This window comes from Varanus komodoensis, unplaced genomic scaffold (assembly GCF_004798865.1).
Source record: "Varanus komodoensis strain SLA01 unplaced genomic scaffold, ASM479886v1 scaffold201, whole genome shotgun sequence".
Taxonomy (NCBI): Eukaryota; Metazoa; Chordata; class Lepidosauria; order Squamata; family Varanidae; genus Varanus; species Varanus komodoensis.
Genome location: NW_025335571.1, coordinates 91,794 through 111,833, shown reverse-complemented (window position 1 = coordinate 111,833; position 20,040 = coordinate 91,794). Strand labels below are relative to the sequence as shown.

Below are 20,040 nucleotides of genomic sequence, written 5' to 3'. Positions count from 1 at the left end.
TTGTTTTAAAATTGCCTTCCAGATGTTTTTTTCTTTTTCTTTCCCTTTTTATCCACCTACAAGCCAAGGAACTTTAGCTTGCAATTTTCAGCAAAAGGGACTTTGAAAACAATCTTTTGTTTACCCAAACAGAGCCAATGCCTGACCAGCTGCTTTCCATCTAACTGCTAACTGGGTCGTAAAGTTATAAAGCTATAAAGTCATTTGTGGATTATATCAGGAGCCTATGAATGCCTGGCCGCATGTTGATGGTCATTGATCTGAGCAGTTTGCCACGATCGGTACTTGGTGGTTGTGTGTGTGGGGGGAGGGGAGGGGGTCTCTGACCAGGCACCAATCCTCCTTTTTTCTCTGAAAATGTGAGAACAAGGCAAAGAAACCATTGTGCTTAATAGATGGCCGGAAACGGACCTGCAGAATCTGCCCTGAAAGTCGATTCCTGGAGGGCCCATTTCTGGGCAAAGGGGGAACTCTGGATTTATTATCTTCATTCTTGTTACCCATTTCCCTCTGAGGAGAAACAATAAGCACGACGCAGTTAAATTTTCTCTAATTTGATGATTGTGTTATTGTACAATTGGTACCATCTGCTGGTCTTTGGGAAAAATGAACTTGGGAAGACTCATCTGAAAGCATCTCGAAGATTAGAAGAACGCTTGCTCAGCTGACTCACAGATCCATGGAGAACTGGTCAGTGTCACCAGAAAAGAAACGTGATCTCTTTCTGGATAAATTAACTCATATTAATATTGGACTAACAATAATTAACAATTGACTAACGTGGAATTAATCTAACACTCTTGGGAGTTTTACATACCCCAAATATGCTAACTTTATCTTTTCTTTCTCCCCATGCTTTCTCTTGTCTTTCTTTTAAACTTTTTTATTCATTGCCTGTTCCTCCCTTTATTTTTCTCTAATGAATTAATATTTATGTTACAGAATTTTGGAAGAGGCTGTTCTCTTGTAATTTCAGAATCAAACTGTGACACCAAGAAGCAGAGGAAGAAATACACAATGGCATTAGAGATGTTCAGCAGCAAGATCAAGAGGCTCAAAACTCATGCGGACGATTATGAATCCTACTCTCTGAACAGGGTGGAGAACCTGACAGACTAACTTTGCAACTAAGCAGGAGAAGAAATTATATTGAGCAATAGCTTCAGAGTAAAAAGCCAACATGAACATCCTGTCAATAGACATTAGCTGACTGACCTCCCCTTCTCAAAGTGGCAAAGTGTTTAATTGCCTAAAAAAGGGAAAAGGTAGGTGTAATATGCATTCAAGAAGCCCATATAAAGAAAAAATATGCTCACATGTTAAAATGCAAGAAACTGGGCAGGATATATGAAGTTTTAGCTGGCACTAAAAAGACAGGGGTTGTGATTTATGTCAATAATCAAAGCCTGAATGTTGCAGAAGAATTGAGGAACCCAGGTGCACAATTAATCATTCTTAAATAAGATTTCTGAATGGAAAGATGCTTATCTTGGCGACAATATATGCAATAGATGATGCAAAAGAGAAACTCTATTAAAAATTCCAATCACTTACGGATTTTCAGGAAGATTAAAAACTGATCTGTGGTGATGTGAATGGAATTTTAGTGCCCAATAAAGACAATTCAAAGAAAATGAAAGGGGATAAACTTCCTAAATATGTTTTCAGCTATATGGTAATAGTGCCTGGAAGGTGCGTGGAGATTTCAAAATCTAAAAACAAGAGATTACTCCTTTTTCTCGGATACACATCAGAGATATTCAAGGATAGATATGTGCTGGATATCGAAACTTTCATCTTGAACTTAAAAGACTGCAAGGACTCAATCTAAGATACTCTCAGACCACCACCCATTAGAAATTTCTGTCAAGATAAGCAACTGGGAGCTGGAAGATGAGATTGAATGACAGCCTCCTAATACAAAACGATATACTGAAGAAATGTGAAGGAGCCTTTGGATCGAATAATGCAGCTGATGTCTCCATAACAACCGTGTGAAAGCCAGGGGCGCATGTATGAGGGGGAATTTAATAGCAATGGCCTCAAAGAAGAAAAGAGAAAAACTAGAACAAACTACACAGCTCCTCGAAAGAATACAAATATCAGAGGACTGTCATAAGAAGTCTTTAAACGAATCATTTTAATTGAACTTGGATAATGAAGAAATCAAGTAAATCTGATAGAGATAGAGGAAGTGCAGAAGAAACTTTTTTAAAAAACAAAAATACTTTGAACAAGCAAATAAGCCTGGAAGATGTTTATGATACTGCAAATGGAAAAGAGATAAAACAAAGGCAAAGAAGGAGAGTGGAATTCCTTCTATGGAGAAAAAATACACGATCAGTTCAAACTTCTCTTTTCAGACCTGCTTATAAAAAGCTTAATTTCAGCAGACCGAATGAAGCAATATATATAGGAAGGTCCTATTGATACATTTATACCCGAACAGAGAAGAGCACTCCGTGGCAGTGCTACCAGACGCAGGTGGTGGAGGCGGCTGTTCCCAGGCGAAGCGCCCACTCCTGCCAGGGGAGGTCCCCCGTGTGGCGCGCTCACAGGGGGGCCTCTAGCTCCACCCAGGCGGCTCTCAGGTGCGTACTGCACACGACACACTTGGCAAATGTGCCGAGAAGAACCGCTTTTAATTGTGTCTATTAAAATTCAGCCCGTTACGATGCCGGCCATGCAACCAACCCGGGGCCTCGCTCCCTTGAGCTGGGCTGCTGTTCACTGAGGCTTGGAGTGACAGCCCAGCAAAGCAGAGCCCCCGGGGGCCCGGGCCGAACGCCCCACACCCCTCCACAGTGGGGAGAAACGCCCTTCCGGCTAGCAGGGCCCCGGGCCCCCTCCTGCTCCATCCGCTGCAGACTCAGGCTCACGAGAGGACAGCCGAGCAGCCCTGCCTTCTGCCACCAAGCAGTCCACCTGGGAGGCGCGCACCTGACGCCCGAGTTCAGGTTCGGGGGACTGCAGGCCTGAGCCTTGGCCCTGGCAGGCATCACCTGTCCCAGGCACACGCGGACTGCCCCGAGCCGCCTCGCCCCTTCGGCCGATCCAGTGGAACCCTCCAGCCGCTCCACTCCCCCCAGGGAGGCCCCAGAGGAGCCAGGACAGGCCAGGGCGGTGGGACTGGTTGCATCCATGCATTTTTTTAATCACCTGGATAAATCAGTACCTGCCCCGCCAGGCCTTGGGGTGCCGCTGCAGACAGGCAGCCCGCCTGCCTGCAAGAGGATGCAGAACCAGTGACACCAGGGCCAAATCCCCCAGACAGGAGGAGTCCCGGTAAGGCTCTGTCAGGCCGGTGCCTCCTCTCACCAGGTGCAGCCCCCGCTGAGGGTGCCACGGTTTCCCTATCCGTCCCGAGTCCTGCGTCGCTCTCACTGGCGGTGCTGGTGCTGCTTCCGGTGGCGCAGGATTTCGGTGGGGGTGAGAAGAAGGCTCTGCTGGCAGTCGGCACAGGAGTACGGCTGCCGCAACGGGGAGGCAGCAGGAGTGGGTCCGGGGGCATCGCGGGCGAGGCCTGGCAGGGAGGGCACAGTCAGAGCAGGGGCCTGCCCAAGGGCCAGCCGCGGCCAGGAAGGGGAACGGCCGCCTCGCGCCCGACTCACCTTCGGGGCTGTGCTCCCCCTGTGGGCCCAGTGACTGGCATGCATCCTCGTGGGCCATTCGCTCCAGGGGGGTGAAGGGCATGTAAAGGCCACACTGCGGGCAGGTCCAGAAGCTGCGCAGGCAGTCCCTGTAGAGGTCGCCTTCGCCCTGCAGGGCAGAGGAGTGAGGCTGGCTCGCACAGCCAACCAGCAAGCCCCCTCCTCCCCAGTTCCAGGACCGGAATGGGGGCACAGAAGCCCCATGCACTGACTCACCGCCAGGCAGTTGAAGGTCAAGAAGCTGCCAATGCTGTAGCCCCCCTTCACCTCATTGGGGACCATCTCTACCCCTCGGAGGAGGGGAGGGAGACCTGCGGCTCCTGCAGCCACCGTCTGTGGGCCCACGTAGAGGCTCTCGCGCTCCAGGGGAGTCAGTCGCCGGAGGCTGTGCGGCACCTGGCCAGGGAGGGCAAGCGTCCTCAGGCCCAGCCTGCAGGGCAGAGCTGGGCCCATCCAGCCCAGCCACAGAGGCTCCCCCAGGGCCCTGGGGACAGACCAGCCTGCCACCCCTCCCCAGGACCCAGCTGCCCGCCAGACGGACAGGAGGCCTCCTGCACGCGCCGCAGGAACCACCCACAGGCCCCGGGCACCACCGAGGGAATGGGCAGCTGGGCCCCACCGGTGAGGCAAGCCCACCTCTGTGCTCAGAAACTGCAGCAACTCCTGAGTGAGCCGGTGCACCTCCTGGGCACTGGGTGGCTCCTTCTCAGCTCCCGTCTCTGGGCCTGGGCCTGGGCCTGGGCCTGGGCCAGCCCGGCTTTCCAGCTGCTGGTCCAGGACCTTCTCCCAGGAGCCCCGGAGGCGCAGAGCTGTGCTGACTGCCCGCACGGCTGCCTCCACGGAGGGGATCTGCAGCTCCAGCCACGAGTCGGCCACGACGCATGTGCAATCCGCGTTGGTGTCCAAGGACTGTGCCAGCAGCAGCAGGGCCTGTGGGGGGCGGGAGAGCAGAGCTAGCCTCGGGCACCAGGCCTCCTGGGATCCGGGGAGGCGGATGAGGCCCAGGAAGCCCCTTACCTGCAAGGCAGGAAGGCGCAGACAGTTCACCAGGTAGGGCCTGTTGGTTTCCAGCAGCGAGACAAATGCCAGGATCTGGTGCCGGCTGCTCGTCATCTGCTCAGCCTCTGCGGAGCACAGGTGGTTCCTCGGGCCGCCCTCCCACTGAAGCCCAGACAGAGCAGGTACTGCCAGCCACGTGCCGGGGCTAGCCTGCCCAGCCGTGGCCACGGAGGGCGTGGAGTCCCACCCACAGCTGCCTCTTCCCAGGCTGGCAGGCGAGCTCTCCCACAGGAGCCACGGGGAGCTCAGCAACGCCCCCCGGCCCTGCCCACCCCACTGCCAGGCGAGAGCAAGGCACCCAAGCCGGCTCCGCTCCTGTCCTGTCCGCAGAACTGCAGGGCCCCAGCCTGGCCGGCCCCCAGAGTGCTCCGCCTGGCCTGCTGGGCCTCTCCAGAAGCAGGGTGAAAGCAGCAGCGGCGCCCTCGCCAGGGTCCCCCGCCACATCGCCCCCAAAAGGGAAGCAAGTGGCCCCTTTGTTACCTTTGTGCTCTCCCGGCTTGGAGCTCCTTTCCTGCCCCGGATGGAGCAGCTCGGGCATCTTGGTGAACACGCTAGAGGGATGCAGGACGACACCCACCTTCTCCTTGGTGTGGAAGATCTGCAAGCACAACACAGGCATAGGGCTCAGGGCAGAATCCCCAGGGTGACACCAGTGCTCTCAGGGCCCCGTGTGACCCAAAGAGCCAGGCAGCTGGCCTGCCACTCACCCACCGGGCCTGCCGAGCCCCGGCCCCAGCCCAGCAACAGGGGAGAGGACCGGCGAGGCACGTGCAGCGGAGTGGGATGGGGCACACACTCACCTGCTCCGAGTCCTTCCGGGCCTTGTTGAAGGGGTCGGGAATGGCCAGCTGGGGGTAGAGCCCACGGCCCAAGACTAGCTGCAGGAGGGCCAGCCGGCCAGGCGAGAGCTTCTGGCCCAGGGACGAGGCAGCCTGCAGCTCCTCCATGTCATGCCGCAGCTGAAACTTCACATCCTGGGGCACAGATGGGTGCAGTCACCAGGGGCCAGAGGGGTGACCCCAAGGGGGATCGAAGACGCAGTGCTGGGTGGCTGGCGGGTACCCCCTGCCCATGACTGCTTGTCACAGGAGCTCCCGGCCTTGGGCCTGGGATCCTTGAGAGCAGCAGAGTCCCAGCTCTGGACTCTGGATCAAGCCAGCATCCTACTCCTGCAGCAGCCAACCACGCGCCCCGGCAGAAGCCCGACAGGGCAAAGCACCCGCCCACCACTCCGTCCAGGAGCAGCGAGCCCTGGGGTGGCTCAGCACCGCTACATGGAAAAGCCCTTCCTGTGTCTCTCAGCTCGGGGCCAGCCCATACCCGCTCCCGTCAAAAGGGGGAGGGGGCTCCCCCTCTGCCATCCTGCACACGTCTCCTCCACCTGCCCTTTGCTGCTGCCACCTTTCCTTCAGGGCAGCCACCATTTGGTTGCCCGTTCCCAGCTCTGCCAGAACCTCCCTGAGGAACGCGTGCAAGATCCCGGCGGGGCCGAATCAGGGATGCGCTCCAGGCAGGGCATCTTCAGGGCCCTTCCCAAGGACCCACCAAGCAGAGCTTGCCCTGGAGCAGTGCTGGCACCACGGGCCCTGCCCTCCGGCTTGCCTGGCCTGCATCCACCCCCCCCCACGCACCTGGATGTCCAGGCTGCCTCTGGCCTCCTGTTCGTCCTCCGAGGAAGACCCTCCCTCTGCATCCTGCTCAGACAGCCGCAGCACCTTCCGCCGCCGCCCCTCGCCCTGCTCGTGCTCCCGCTTGAGCCGGTACAGCTCCTGGCGCTCCCGGTGCCGGCTCTGCCGCGTGTGGGAGTCTCTGGCCCGGGCAGCAGGTTCCAGCAACTGGTGGTCCCGGAGGAGCTCCTGCTCAAGGGGCGGGAAGGGGCAGCTTCTTCTCAGCAAACAAGTGCAGACCCTCCCCCACCGCCCCATCCTATCTCTGAGCTCTTCCTCTTCCTCACCACAGCCTTCTGCAAAGTCTGGCTCCTCTGCAGGGCCAGTGAGCACCTGGACCATGCCCCCCCCCCCCGCGTCTAGCTGGCTTGCCTTGCCCGGCTGGAGGGCACTCCTGCTCCCCACCTGGAATTGGAGTGCACTCACCTGGAACTGGCGCCGCAGGTTCGCTGCCTCGTAGAGCCGGTGCTCCTCCAGGCCGCGGCGTCGACACCAACGGCGAGATCCCCTGGAGTTCCCCGATTTCTCCTGCCAGAGAAGGACCGGTGGCACCGTCAGCAGGGGCACAGAAGGACAGGGCTTCCCTGCCACGCAGGCTCTCCCTCCACCTGTGCCAAGCTGGAAGGATGCGCCTTCCAGAGACATAAACACTGCCAAGCACCCCGCACCCTGCGCAGCCACTGCAGCCCCAGGAGGCCAACAGGGACTCTGTGCGGCCGTGGACTACCCGGGCTGCCTCCTGCAGGCCGGCCTCCCTGGCTTACTTTCCCTCCTGGACGCGGGATCCGGGTGGCCCTGCTGTCCCCAGGGGCCGTCGTGAGGCCACACCCAGTCACGGCAGGGCAGGCCGCTTAGTGGAAGCGCTCCAGAGAGGAAGGGCCACGCCACGGCGCCTTCTGCCCACCTGCACCCAGGCGTCAAAGACATTCAGCAGCGTCAGTGGGTCCCCCAGCGGGCTCTCCAGTGTTCGCCGGGCGGTGGCACAGTCGGGGTCGCTGCGCCCGCTGCTGCTACGCAGGAACGGGGAGGGCACACTGAGGATGGCAGCGGCGGTCAGAGTGGGCACGGCCAGGCCAAAGAGGGTCCCCAGGACCAGCATCTTCCCTGCAGGGGAACAGAGGCCCTCAGCCACAGGGCAGGCCCCACCCAGCCTCAACACGCCGGCCAACCCACGGCAGAACGTCCGTAACGCGTGAGCGCCGGAGGCCTGTGCCGTGCGGGTGCCGGCTGCAATTCCCAGGGCGGTGAAGATGCACGGGAACCTGGGTACCAGACGTGCCAGTGCGGCCCAACCGGCCTGGCTGGCTGAGCAGGCCACGGGCGCCCGACTTCTGCTCAGTGCCTGCCACGCCTCGCTGGCACCGCTCCCCCACGGCCAGCCCACGCTCACCGATCACCACGTCCACAGGCAACTCAGCCAGGAGGCTCCCGATGGGTGTGAGGGCCTCTTCCGCGTCCAGCGCGCCCTGGTGCTTCAGGCAGCCCATGGCCATCTCCAGGCTAGCTCGCGGGGGAGGCTCCAGAAAGGGGAAGGCCCGGGGGTTGCCCAGTCCCATGCTCTTCATCTGGGGGCAGGGGAGAGAATCAGCACATCATCAGCCTCCTCCTCCTCCTCCTCCTCATTTTCACTTTGCTATTGCCCAGTAGCCCAGATCTCTGGGAGGGGCACAGCAACTGATAAAACGCAGGTTGCCATGAAAATCAGCAAAGTGTTTCACGAGAGTTTAAAACTGAATTCCAGCCTCTGAAAGTAGCTAAGATGAACACATACGGTCTAACGGGCTAAAAGCAACTGGCAGCACCCACGGTCAGTGCCAGCCAGAGCTGCCAAATGCCTCAGCACATGGGGCTGCCTTAGCTTGGTGCCAACAGGACAGTGAGGCCGGTGCAGCGGGAGGCAGCCTGCGGGGCAAAGGAGCCGAAGCCTCCCGCGGCAGCCGGCGAATTACTTGAGAGTATGGCACGACGGGCCCCTTTAGGCACAGTCCCGTTCAAGAGCAAACAGCAGCACCTGCACCAAGTCACTGGGCAGCGTTGCCTGGCTCCGCCTCCGATGCCACCTGCCACTCGAACGCTGGAGATGCCTAGAAGGGAAGCGGCCACTTCGGCAGACGATCGGAGGGCTCTGCTGCTAAGCGACAGTCCCTCATTCTCGGGGCAGCCCTGAGATAAGCTGGTCCCCGGCGCTTCCATCTGGAACTGGCCCCCTCCAAGCCTCAGGCTTCCCACCACGAGCCGCTGGCCTGAATGCAGAGGACAAAGCCCATGCGTCTGCCTCTTTTCTGGAGAGAGCACAACATGGCCATAAGGCACGGAGGCCTGCCCAGGACCACCCAGCTCTTCCGGCAGGCCCTTCCGTACCCCGGGCTCCGCCCAAGGGTGATGCTGGGAGCTCTGGGCCTACCAAGGAAAGGGCCGCTGGAGGCACGCGGCCAGCCAAATGGGCTCGCCAGGCCAGCCCCCCAAGGCACAGGGGCCCCATTCAGTGGCCTGCTCCTCACCTGCAAAACCAAGGTGTCCAGGGCTACCCGCTGGATCTCCGGCACTGGGTACGGGGCAAAAGCATCATAGTCCGATTCAGCGTAGAGCCGGTAACAAACGCCGGGCCCCGTTCGGCCTGCACGGCCCTTGCGCTGCTCAGCGCTGGCTCGGCTGATCCAGAACTCCTGCAACCGCTGCAGCTTGGCCTTGGGGTCATAGCTGAGCTCTTTCACCTTCCCTGCGAAGCAGAAGGCCAAGAGGAAGTGCAGCTGAAAAGAGTGGAGGCTGAGCCAGTGGGCTGCAAGGCCTCCCAGGAAGGAAGGGCTACCGACAGACGGGCAAGGCAAGGGCAGCACCCCGCTCGGGCCCACATTCGTCCCACGCAGGCACAATTGCTTCCGCACGGCTAGTGCTGCTTGCAGTCTTTGTAAGGAAGAGACACGAGGCCAGGAAGAGGAACGAAGCCCCGACCAGCCCCCAGCCCAGCCCTGAAACACGAGACTGGCTCAGGCCAAGTCTTGCCTGGAGAAGGTGTCTGGCGGAGTGCACGTGCAGAGGACCCCACCTCTGCACGGGTGCAGATGTGACGGCTACCCCTCCCGTGCCCCCTGCTGTGCCCCCTCCGGGGCCACATGGGCCAAGGCTCATGTGGCACTGCGTGGCTTCTCAGGGATCGGAAGCCAGGCGGGGCGGGCTCTTACCCGAGTCGACAACAAACCGGACGCCATCAATGGTCACCGACGTCTCAGCGATGTTGGTGGAGACGATGCACTTGCGGACGCCCGGGGGGGGCATGTCAAACACCTGCCAGGAAAAGCCACAGCAAAGGCGATGCATACCCACGAGCCTGCCCACAAAGGGCAGGTGCCGGCCCAGAGCCAGACATCAGCTGCCAAAGCAGCACTATTGCAGCAGGGTGGCCTGGCCAACTGGCGCCAAAAGCGGCCCAGAGCCTTGCCACGGATGAGCGGCCCTTGCCAACCGGGCCCATGTTTGCCACAGGGCATCTGTCAGCAGCTGGTGTAGATGGACGACTGCTTATCGGATCGTGCATGTGCCAACGCGGCCCCGTGCTAGGAAGAGGGCGCGCCACGGCTGAGGCTCACGGCAAGCAGGGCACGTCCTTCTGCGGAAACGAAGCAGCTGGCCCATGAAGGAGTGGCAAAACACGGCATCGCCCCATGGGCTGGCGTCACAAGCTTCCTGCCAGCCTCCCCTTGCCAGGCACATTTATGCAAACCGCTGTTCTCCTCCCACCTCCTGCAGCACATGTGGACCTTTCACAAGACTGCCGATTGCCTCACCCCAGCCACTGTTTTCCAGAGCGGCGGAAAGGGAGGCCCAGCCCCGTGCCTCGGCCCAGCCCTCAGTCCGGCTCACCTTGTCCTGCTCGGCCACGGAGAGGGTGCTGTGCAGAGGAAGGACCACCCAGCGCTGTGTGTGGGCCGCATAGGTGTGTGCCGCCTCGACCACGGCCCCAATCTCAGCCACACCACTCAGGAAGATGAGCAAGTCTCCCCTTTCCTCAGGAGGATATTTGTGATCGATGGCCTGGAGGACTCGCAGGAAGGGTCGTGGGTCCAACCGCTCCTTGCGGCCACTGGTACTCTCCTCCGGCCGGATGGGCTCATACAGGACCTGGGCGGGCAGGTTACCGAAGGCAAGCAGACCGTGAAGGACCATCCACACTGGCCTCGGCTGCTAGGGCCTGTGCCTTGCAAGCAAAGGCCATCTCTCTGCAGCTGAGGTTATCGCTGCTACCAGAGAAAGCTGGAATCTCACAGGCAGCATTTGGCAAAAGCTCCGTGGCAGAAAAGAATGCAAAGGGGGCGATCAAGGGGAGGTCCCACACAGGATTAAACCCGGTGTGGCAGTTGCTTTTCATGGCAACACTCCACCTCGACCTCTCCTGGCTCTTAGCGACTAGCAGGAAAGCCTCCTGAGTGTTCTCCTTCCTCAGCCTTTTCCCTCCTTTGCTTTCTCTCCACCAGCTCCTCAGTTCCAGCATCTCCTTGAGAAAAGCTATTCCTGACCCGAGAACAGCTTCCCCCATCGGCCCCGGAGTGTTCGCCCAAAGGAAGACGCCAGCTTCCTCTCACGAGAGTGGAGCCAAGTGGCAGTGCCACAGACCGCCCAGGCCCAGGCAGGGACCAGGGGTCTGCCGTCGCCGCCCGCCTCTCCATCCCTGCTCCATCTCACCGTGATGGGGAAAAGCCGCCCAGGAACCTGCACCACGGGGGCACCGCCAAAGTAGTCTGTGAAGAGCCTGATGTTGATGGTGGCGGACATGAGCACCAGCTTGAGGTCGGGCCGGGCAGGCAGCAAACCACGCAGGACACCCAGAAGGAAGTCGCCGTGCAGGTGGCGCTCATGCACCTCATCAGCGATCAGCACGCTGTAGCCGGGCAGGCTGGGCTCGTGCTGGGCCTGGCGCAGGAGCAACCCTTCCGTCAGGAAGACAATCCGCGTGGCTGCCGAGCGCGTGCTCTCGAAGCGGATCTGGTAGGCAACCTGCGCGGGGCGAGAAACAGACAGGGAGCGAGCGGCCTGGTCAGGGCAAGGGCCTATTCCCCACACGCTCTCTGCACAGGGCCGGGCCGGGCCGGGCCGCAGTTGCAAGCATCGCCTCAACCAGCTGACCAGGCTTCTCCAGCAGGGAGGCTGCCCTGCTCATCTGCTTCCTCGCCGTGCCATTCAGCTTCACTTGCTCTGCGATTTCTGCCCCACCTTCAGCCCAGAGAAGGTGCCCTGCCAGGATGGCTCAGGTCGGCCCTGCTGAGGAAGATGCCTCCTCATATGTCCAGCTCCCCACAGAGAACAAGGGCAGGCAACTGGGGCGGCTGCGACACCGGCACGCAACCTCTGAAGGGGGGCATCCCATGAGAGAAACTTTGCAGCAACACCTCCAACTCCCTGTCCAGAGGGAGGCTGTTAGTGTGCTCTCTCGGGCAGCAAAGATCCCACCTCAGGCAGAAGAGGCAAGCAGTCATGAACGGGGGCCCCCACCCAGACACTCCCGGCCCCCACCTCCGCCCAGTTCCCTGCACAGCCAGGATCACTACGAGTAAAAGCTGGTGCCTTCGAGGAGCCAGCGGGCGAGCTGTGAGGGGCCAGAGGGCCCCCAGGAGAGGAGCCCAGGCATAGCTCCATTCCCTTTTGGAAGATGCTCGCCTCTAGCCCCACTCCCCAAAGAAAAGCTCCGGCTGGGCTAGGTTTAAGTGATCCGAAAACCTCATAGTAGTGATGAACAAGTGCAAAGGCACACCCTCTGTTCCACCAAACATTCCCCCACCATCCTGTCAGAAGGGATCCTGCCCCATCAAAAGTCCCTGGCCCTTCTTCGCTTGCAGCCCACCCTCTGTGCCTCAGACTGCCTCCCAGAAGGCCTGTGGGATGCCCCTCCCTGGCTTCCTCCGCCTCCTCACAGCCCACCACTTCTTCACACCCTTCAGTGCAGCCCTTCCTTCTCATGCTCAGCCAGTCTCGTGGGGCATGAAGCCACCTCTGCATGTGGCACGGCCTCCCTGCTTGCCCCTGCTGGCCAGCAGCCTGCCCTCCCTCTTGTCCCCCATGGGACAAATGTTAGACTGAGCCTCTGTGGGGCAGGGACTTGTCCAGCCCGTTCTGTGTAACACGCCATGCATAGAAGCAAGCAATAACATCCACAAGCCAACCAGTGGCACTGCTTCTTTTGCCATGCACCCAAGTTGTGCCCACCCCATTTCTTGGGGCAGACTGGAAGCCAGAATCCGCAGCCCTAATGGAAACCCCACTCCAAGCCTGCCACTAAGGAGTAAGGCAACTGGAAGGGCGCTCAGCACGTGTTCTGGGCACTCAGGACTCTCCCACTGCAGTGGACGGCCTCCTCACCTGGTCCCCATACTGCTGCAGGCTCTCATAGGCCACGCGCTTGGCCAGGGCAATGCAGGCGATGCGCCGGGGCTGAGTGCAGGCCACGTGGGTGTAACCAGCGGCCAGAAGGTACTGGGGCACCTGGGTGGACTTGCCACAGCCTGTGTCCCCAGCCACCACGACCACCTGGCTGCTTGCCAGGGCCCGGAGCAATGGCTCCCGATAGCGGGCCATGGGCAGGGCGGCCCGCTCCCGCTGCAACCGCGCCAGGCGGGCGAAGCTCTGCTTTTGGCGGAAGTCCAAGAACTGCAGCAAAGTCCAGCAGAACTCCTGCACCTGCGCGGAGGACACGCCGGGCACCGCCCGTGAGGGCAGCTGCAGGTTGATGCGGCTCCGGGGGTCATACTGCCGAGGCGGCCTTGCCGGACTCCTGCTGCTGCGCTCAGGCCCTGGCGGCTCGGCCCCCTTCAGCCACTGCGGCCCCTTCCTCAGGCTGCGGAAGCGCTGGAGGCGGTCCGAGAAGGACCAGAACTCGCCCCGCTCGTCGGCACTCTGGCCAGGGAGGAAGAGGCCCTCCAGACGGGCCTGGGCGGCAGAGCTGTCCCTTCCCTGGAGCCCCTCTTCCTCCAGCGCCATCTCTGAAGCCGAGGAGGGCCAGAGCCAGGCGGCTGGATGCGCAGCTGGAGCCCCTCAGAGCCACCGCCGAGCGCAGGGGCAGCGGGCGATCTCCGGCGGAGCGCGACGGCGCGGAGGCAGCGCTCAACGGCTGCCGGAGGTGCAGATGCAGCCGGGCCGGGTTCACGAGCCTGTGCACTGGAAGAAGCAGAGCACGCACGTGAGAACGCGCGCCGGCGCTGCCCGCCCGCACCTGCCTTCGCTTCTTCAGCAGCATCGGGCGCCGAGCAGTGGCCCCGTGACGGCGTCGCCAGAGCTCAGGGACCTCGCAGCGACCCCCGCCCGCACCAGCTGTCCTCGCTTGCGGCGGCCTTCCCACCCGCGGCGCCGCATTCCCACGTTCCTCCTCCTCTCCTCCCGAGAACTTACGCACATGCCTGCCTCTCTCCGCTGTCCCGCGGACAGCTCGCTGTGATTGAGCATGCGCCATTCGGGTTGGAGCATGCCCAGTACGCGCCACTGACGCTTTGGGCGGAAGCTTGCTCTCGCGCAGAGCCTCCTTCCTGCGTTACAGACCTACACCGGGTAAAGCAGCGCGCGCGATCCGACTCACGAGTTGGCTTGCACCATCCCCAGACCGAGTAGCGGGAGGCGCCCCCGCGCGCCTCCTGAATCGAGAGAAGGGGCGCAAGGCCAGCTCGGGGCCGGGGCTCCGCGGGGGCTGGATGAGGGCCTAGCAGGCGCCGCGGGCCCCTGAGCGCCTGGCCGGTTCCGCTGCTGGGGTCCTTTCGCTGGAGGCCTGGTGTGGGGACGCCTGTTACCATCCTGGACTGGCTCACCGGCCTTGGCCTCCCCGGCCCGGTGGCGCGGGCGCCGGTCACCTCCAGCCTGCTTACTGCAAAGCCCACTGGGTGGGGCTGCCCTCAAGGGTGCCCGCAGGCTGCAACTAGCGCAGCACGGAGAAGGCCGCAGCTCCGCTAGTGCTGGGCGTGGAAGCAGCTTGGAAACCGCCACGCCTGCCTGCCACCAGCCTTGCAAAGAGCAAGGAGCCAGCCTTGAGGTCTTGCCCAGTTGGCATTCCAAAATACACACGCTCTCACCTTCCGTCCCCAATGTCCCCTCTTATTATGGCCATCAAACTCCCCCCAGCCCTGGGCAAGACCTCACAGCCCATCCTCCAAAACTTTGGAGAAGAGAAGAGGCAAGAGAGATTGGCCACTTCCACCTGTTGCAAAAATGCTCTTGGTCTCGCCCCCCCCCCCCGCTGCCCCAGGGTTTCAGTTATCAGGAAAAAGGAAGCAACACCCAGTAGAGACTTAAACTGTTTATTTTGCATGCAGAAATGGTCAGCAGCATAGCTCGTGCCCAAAAGCAGAGCTGACCAGAAAACCCCAAAAGTTTGGGCATTAATTTAGATTAATTAATTTGATATAATCTTAATTTCGATTTTAATCCACAAAGGGTGCAATCCTCTGGCTTTCCAGCATCATGGGGGGGCGGGTGGGAGGGAAGGCTCCAAAGTCCAGCATCTTCTTTGCTGGGAATCCAGGGCTGAGTTCCCACCCTGCTCTGCCCCCTTGGGCCCTGCCCCACTTCAGTGCAACTTCTGGAAACAGCCCCCCAGATGAAATGCAGGGTGTGAGGAACTTCTGCGGCTTGGCCTGGCTTCCTGCACTGGGTGCGCATGGGACTTCTCATTTGGAAGCCCCCAAGCTTAGATGCTGGGCGGCGTTACATAGAAACAGAGCGAGTCAGAAGGGGTCTCTCTGGCCATCTAGTCTGACCTCTTTACATTAGAAAAAGTACACTGGAAAGAGTTACATTGCACCCAAGCAGTATAGAAAAGCCATAAAGGCATAAGCATGTGCAAACATTATAAAAACGTGTGACCTCTATTTGCTGGGGGGGGGGGGTTGTTTGTTTTTTGGTGATACATCAGGGGTCCCCTGGGGGACAAGATCTGTCCATTCTGTGCCCTAAGTGAGCTTATAGGTCCACAGAGGGATCTCAGCGTGGCTGCACAGCAAAAGCATCAGGAGCTGCTGTCTCAAGAGAAGATGCGCGCAACTGTAAATGTGCCGAAGCTGCCCGTGCCCGGAGGTGTGCGTGGGCCCTCTCGGGAACTGTGCTCTTCTCACAAGGTGGTGACAGTGTTGGTGCTGGTGCTGCAGTCCACGGTGGTAGTGTAGGGGGCCTGGGACTGGCCCTCCGCCAGGGAACCCGTGAGAGGGGACTCCTCGTTCAGGATGCTGCTCAGCAAGATCTTCAGCGAGCGCTGCATCTTGGCCTGGAAGTCCTGGCCTGCGATGACGTAGATGATGGGATTGATGCAGCTGTTGATGTAGGCCAAGCCCACAATGAGGGGTTCGGCCTGGAGTGCGGACATGTAGAGCGAGCTCAGTGGGCTCTCGCAGGCAAGGATCAGGCCGTTCACATGGTAGGGGATCCAGCAGATGAAGAAGCCCAGCACCACGACCAGCGTGACCTTCAGGGGCTTCTGGGAGTGCATGAAGCGGCTTCTGTGCACGCGGGAGAGCAGCAGCCCATAGGAGAGGCTGATGACCACAAAGGGGATCAGGAAGCCGAAGAGGAAGCGCATGACAGTCACAGAGACAGCTGCAATGTTGTGGTAGGCGCCACCCAGGATGGCATAATCGACGCTGCAAGTAATCTGGTTGGAAGACCAGGACTTGGTCTGGCGAGTGAGGAAGGTGGGCACCATGAGCAGCAGGGCAGCGCCCCAGGCCACGGCACACAGCGCCCAGGCCAGGCCCAGGGAGCGGTGGTTCTGGCACCACACGGGCTTGACCACCAGGGCACAGCGGTCCATGCTGATGAGCATCAGCACCATGACGCTGGCAAACATGTTGAGGATGATGAGGGAGGACAGAAGCTTGCAAGCAGCATTTCCCAGCGGCCAGTGCGGGTACGTGACCAGAGTCACGCCCAGGAAAGGCAGTGCCAGGCAGCAGAGAAGGTCGGCCATGGCGAGGTTGAGGAACCAGACTGTGTTCACCGTGCGCCGCATCTGGAAGGCCATCACCCAGATGACGGCCCCGTTGCCCAGCACGCCCAGAAGGAACACAAGGGCATAGAGGACCAGGGCTGCCCAGATGACTGGGCTCAGGCCAGCCTTCTCCTCACGGGGAGTTTCGAATTTGTAGTCGGTGTAATTAAAGTCATCATCAATAGTGTAGTCCATCCCAAAGCTTCCAAATATCCTGTAAGAAAACAGCAGGGGAAAGGGTCAGTGGGGACAGCAGCCTCAAAACGGGCAGCCTGCACCACCTCTAGCCTGGCCTCATGGGGTCAAGGCTAGCCCGGGTCTAGCCTTGACCCCATGGAAGGGAGTGCTTGCATCGCCCCTTCCATGGGGCCAAGTCCACACTCGCACAGCACAGAGAGGTGGCGTGGTGAGGTGCTCTTATCACAAGGGCTGCCCCCCCTTGCCCGCTGACTGGTGGTCATATGCAGCGAGGGGAATCTGCCGCCGCTGCCAGCAAGTGCCGAGTTTAAAGGGTCACCCAGAGCCACCCGCTGTAGGGGCAAACGCAACGAAGCTCACATTGTGGAGAAGGGAGCCGGTGACCGTGTAGGCAGCGGCAGGGCGTGAACCAGGCATGGTCCCCTCAGTGTGCTGAAGCACAGCACTGAATCCAGCCCTGGGCCTTCCCCTGGATCCTTCCCCTGTGGGCCCCTTTTTGTTGCTGCTCTGCAGGGCTGGAGGAGAGGGGCCCCGGGCAACTGCTGGGCTAGCAAAGGAGGGACGGTGCTGCACTCAGACACACGCCGCCCCAAGCCCAACCTAAGCCCGCCAGGCCATCGGGGCCACCCTTCTGCTGGTGCAGGGCACCCGTCTGGGGGGGGTCCCCATGCGCACAGGGATGCATCAGGGGGCCCAGGCAGTGCACGCATGTGCTTGCTTTCCCCCTCCGCCTGCACATGTCCAGCATGCCCATCTCCTCCATCCCCAGATGCCCACCGAAAGGCTTCCTGCGTGTGGCATGGGGGCTGCCCGTCTCGGGGCCCTGCCAGCCGGTCAAAGGCACAGGGCAGACTGGCACTGGGAGAGCCCCTCCACCCCACCCCACCCCACCCCACCCCGCCCCATGCCTTGCATGCAGAGCACACTGTAGTCACTCACCCTGTGGAGCAAGCGTCTCGTAAGTTCCTCTGCGAAATCAGAGTGCTTGTTAAGGCTTTTAAGTTGGCAGAAAGAGGAAACAGAGGCTCCCTGAATGTAACCACTGATGGGCAAAATATGGACAAAGCATGCAAAAACGCTTAGCTTGCCTGCCCGTGGCAACATCTCAGTTTTCAATCTGCAAGGAAACACACACTTGGGCCCATGGGAAAAATCAAGCATTTGAACCTCTGTGGCTTTATTGATCGGTACCCTGGGACCTGCAGTCACTAATGATAATATATTACTGGGTAGAGGCAAACTCAACCACAGCCATGTACAGACACTTTTATAACCTGCTAGTCACATACACCGATACAGGGTGTTAAGTTTCCAGACAATGTTGGTACAAGAGCATCTTGATGTCTTTAGGCATGACATAATGTTCTAAACCATTCAGAAATACTGGTAGCAATAGTATGGAAAATTGCTTTATTGACATATAAATTCAGTACATTCCTTGCAGTTTGAATCGGACTCTGTGTCTGTTAAACAGGCAAATATGTCTGATCGTGGAACCATTCAGGAAAACTGGTTTGCCAACTAGCAGGACTTGCCTCTGTGGGACCAGGTGCTTAGGTGGGTCCATTCGGAAACAAGTGGGCACCCGTGTTTCAGTTTTTCTGCAGCTGATGAGAACACAGGTATTTCCCCACTGATCAAGTCAGCCTCCGGTGGCTTCTCAGTCCAGCTAAGGATCCCATCTTCCTAAAGCAACAGCAGCACTAAACAGCGACCTGGCTTGGGATTCTGCTGCTTTGTGAGAAAGAGGTGCAGGTTTGATTTTATACTACAAAGGAACATATAAGCAACATTTTTTCTACCAGGATTTACCTGAATTTTCCCAACACCAGCGACTGAGGACCTACAATGTGCCCAGCTACAGGATGTTGAAATCAACATAAGCAGTTAGCTTATGCCGCCATGTGCAAGGCTGGTAACACCTTTAGACGGGGTGAAGTCCTTGGCTATGCCTCCGATAAGCACACTTTTTAAAAAGCAACATGCAGCTGAAGTGAAGACTTTTGCCACGTCCAATGGCATGGCCTTATCAGGAGGCGCAGCCCATCAGAAGGTGCCAAAAGCTCCAGACTTCTCTGGGAGGTAACAGCTCCCAATGTTTAGCTCTTGTATAGCAGAAGTGGCAAAATATTGGCGCAGGGCATGCCTGCCTTCCTCATGCTGACCTTCCCCAACGAGACTCTCACAAAGGGGGTCTCTTTTGACACCTCTGAGCATGCAAAAAATCACAAAACATCATTAATGTGAGCTCTGAGGAACCGCCAGGCTCAAAGGCAGTGGGGCCTCAGTTTCCCTTTCTGCCCAGATTACCCCTGTAGGGTCTCACGGATTTGGGTTTCTGTCACTGCACTGAAATCCCTCCTTTCGGACCACCCCACCTCCCGGAGTCCCACTTGAATGGGATCAAGGGTTCTCCAGCTTTTGAGATCCAGAGCTTCCTGATTTCCACAATTCCCCCTGTGGTGGCACCTGCATCACTGGGGTTGCTAAGCCTGGAAAGGATTGCAGCAATTGTGCTAATTGTCAGTCCATTTCATTAATCAGCACTGACATGAAAATATTGATGACTATCTTGGCTGATGGATTGCACAATATTATTGCAGCATTAATCCAATCAGATGAAATAGGATTTATCAAAATAGAGTGAGCAAGCAGGAATTATCAGCCTGCTTGATTTGATTGTGCTCAACAGAGAGAGGAGCTTCAGCTGCTATGTTTCTCTAGATGCACAGAAGGCTTCTAACCTCAAAATGGGGTCAGTTATTTTACCTACACTGAGAAATGTGGGCTTTTCTGAATAAATGGGTCAGAAATGAGTCACATTTTTATGTTCTAGCCCAGGAGTTAGGATTAATGGTCATTCATCTGATTTCCTTTGACTTGGGCATGGTGTCAGACCGGATGTCCATTTCCCTGTTGATAGTGCTCTCTGTTTGGAACCCTGGACACAAGCTATTCAACAGAATGCTGTATTCACAGGTTTGTGCAGAATTCTTTAGTTTAAACCTAGTATTTATGCCAATAATCTTTTGCTGTTTCTTTCAAAACACAAGTTATCTGATCCAGCTTTGATGCCAATTATGAGGATTTCAGTTAATTGACTGCTTCTTCAATTATTTGTTCAAAGTCTGCACCGGTGTTGATTGGAGATGCCCATTTTAGTGGCCAATTCATTTTATGCCCAATTTCTTTACTTACTTGGGAATACTCATCCCCAAAGATGCATCTCAAATGACTGGGCTGTTTGAACAAGCTGACAAATGAGATTATGGAGTAGGGTAAATACACTCAAGGTGACTGTAATACCTTAACCTCTTTCTGTTCTAGGCAGTATTTCTTTACTTATATCTGGCAAGTATTTCCAAAAACTCAGTGCTTTGTTTTGTAACTTTCAACACGTTTGAAAATATGTTTCTCTTTCCAATGAAAAGGGTAATTTGGCTTCCCTGATCTTGTCTTACATCATCAAGCCTATTTATGGGCTAGGACGAAGTACCAGGCAGGGCATCTC

The 20,040-nt window shown here is 58.2% G+C and overlaps 2 protein-coding genes across 3 annotated transcripts; both read right to left on the bottom strand.

Annotated features, from left to right (window-relative positions):
• Positions 1-538: 538 nt before the first annotated feature.
• Positions 539-13,768, bottom strand: DHX34 (DExH-box helicase 34). 2 transcript variants are annotated; one of them, XM_044429731.1, is made up of 17 exons: positions 13,409-13,522; positions 12,728-13,372; positions 11,057-11,368; positions 10,238-10,495; positions 9,559-9,661; positions 8,878-9,095; positions 7,767-7,941; positions 7,281-7,480; positions 6,803-6,904; positions 6,341-6,565; positions 5,510-5,683; positions 5,190-5,307; positions 4,668-4,774; positions 4,287-4,580; positions 3,867-4,046; positions 3,612-3,759; positions 539-3,523 (listed from the first exon to the last, which is right to left on the bottom strand). In XM_044429731.1, the coding sequence occupies exons 2-17, from the start codon at positions 13,343-13,345 to the stop codon at positions 3,381-3,383; spliced, it is 3,375 nt and encodes a 1,124-aa protein (XP_044285666.1). In that variant the 5' UTR covers positions 13,346-13,372; positions 13,409-13,522; the 3' UTR covers positions 539-3,380. The 2 variants fall into 2 exon arrangements, with proteins under 2 accessions (XP_044285666.1, XP_044285668.1); XM_044429733.1 differs by lacking the exons at positions 539-3,523; positions 3,612-3,759; positions 3,867-4,046; positions 4,668-4,774 and adding an exon at positions 13,754-13,768 and having other exon boundaries at positions 4,290-4,580; positions 12,728-13,522.
• Positions 13,769-14,765: 997 nt separating this feature from the next.
• Positions 14,766-17,494, bottom strand: LOC123023255 (C5a anaphylatoxin chemotactic receptor 1-like). The gene is made up of 2 exons (XM_044429730.1): positions 17,469-17,494; positions 14,766-16,545 (listed from the first exon to the last, which is right to left on the bottom strand). Exon 2 carries the CDS (start codon positions 16,524-16,526, stop codon positions 15,459-15,461), a length of 1,068 nt encoding a protein of 355 aa, XP_044285665.1. The 5' UTR covers positions 16,527-16,545; positions 17,469-17,494; the 3' UTR covers positions 14,766-15,458.
• Positions 17,495-20,040: the final 2,546 nt, after the last annotated feature.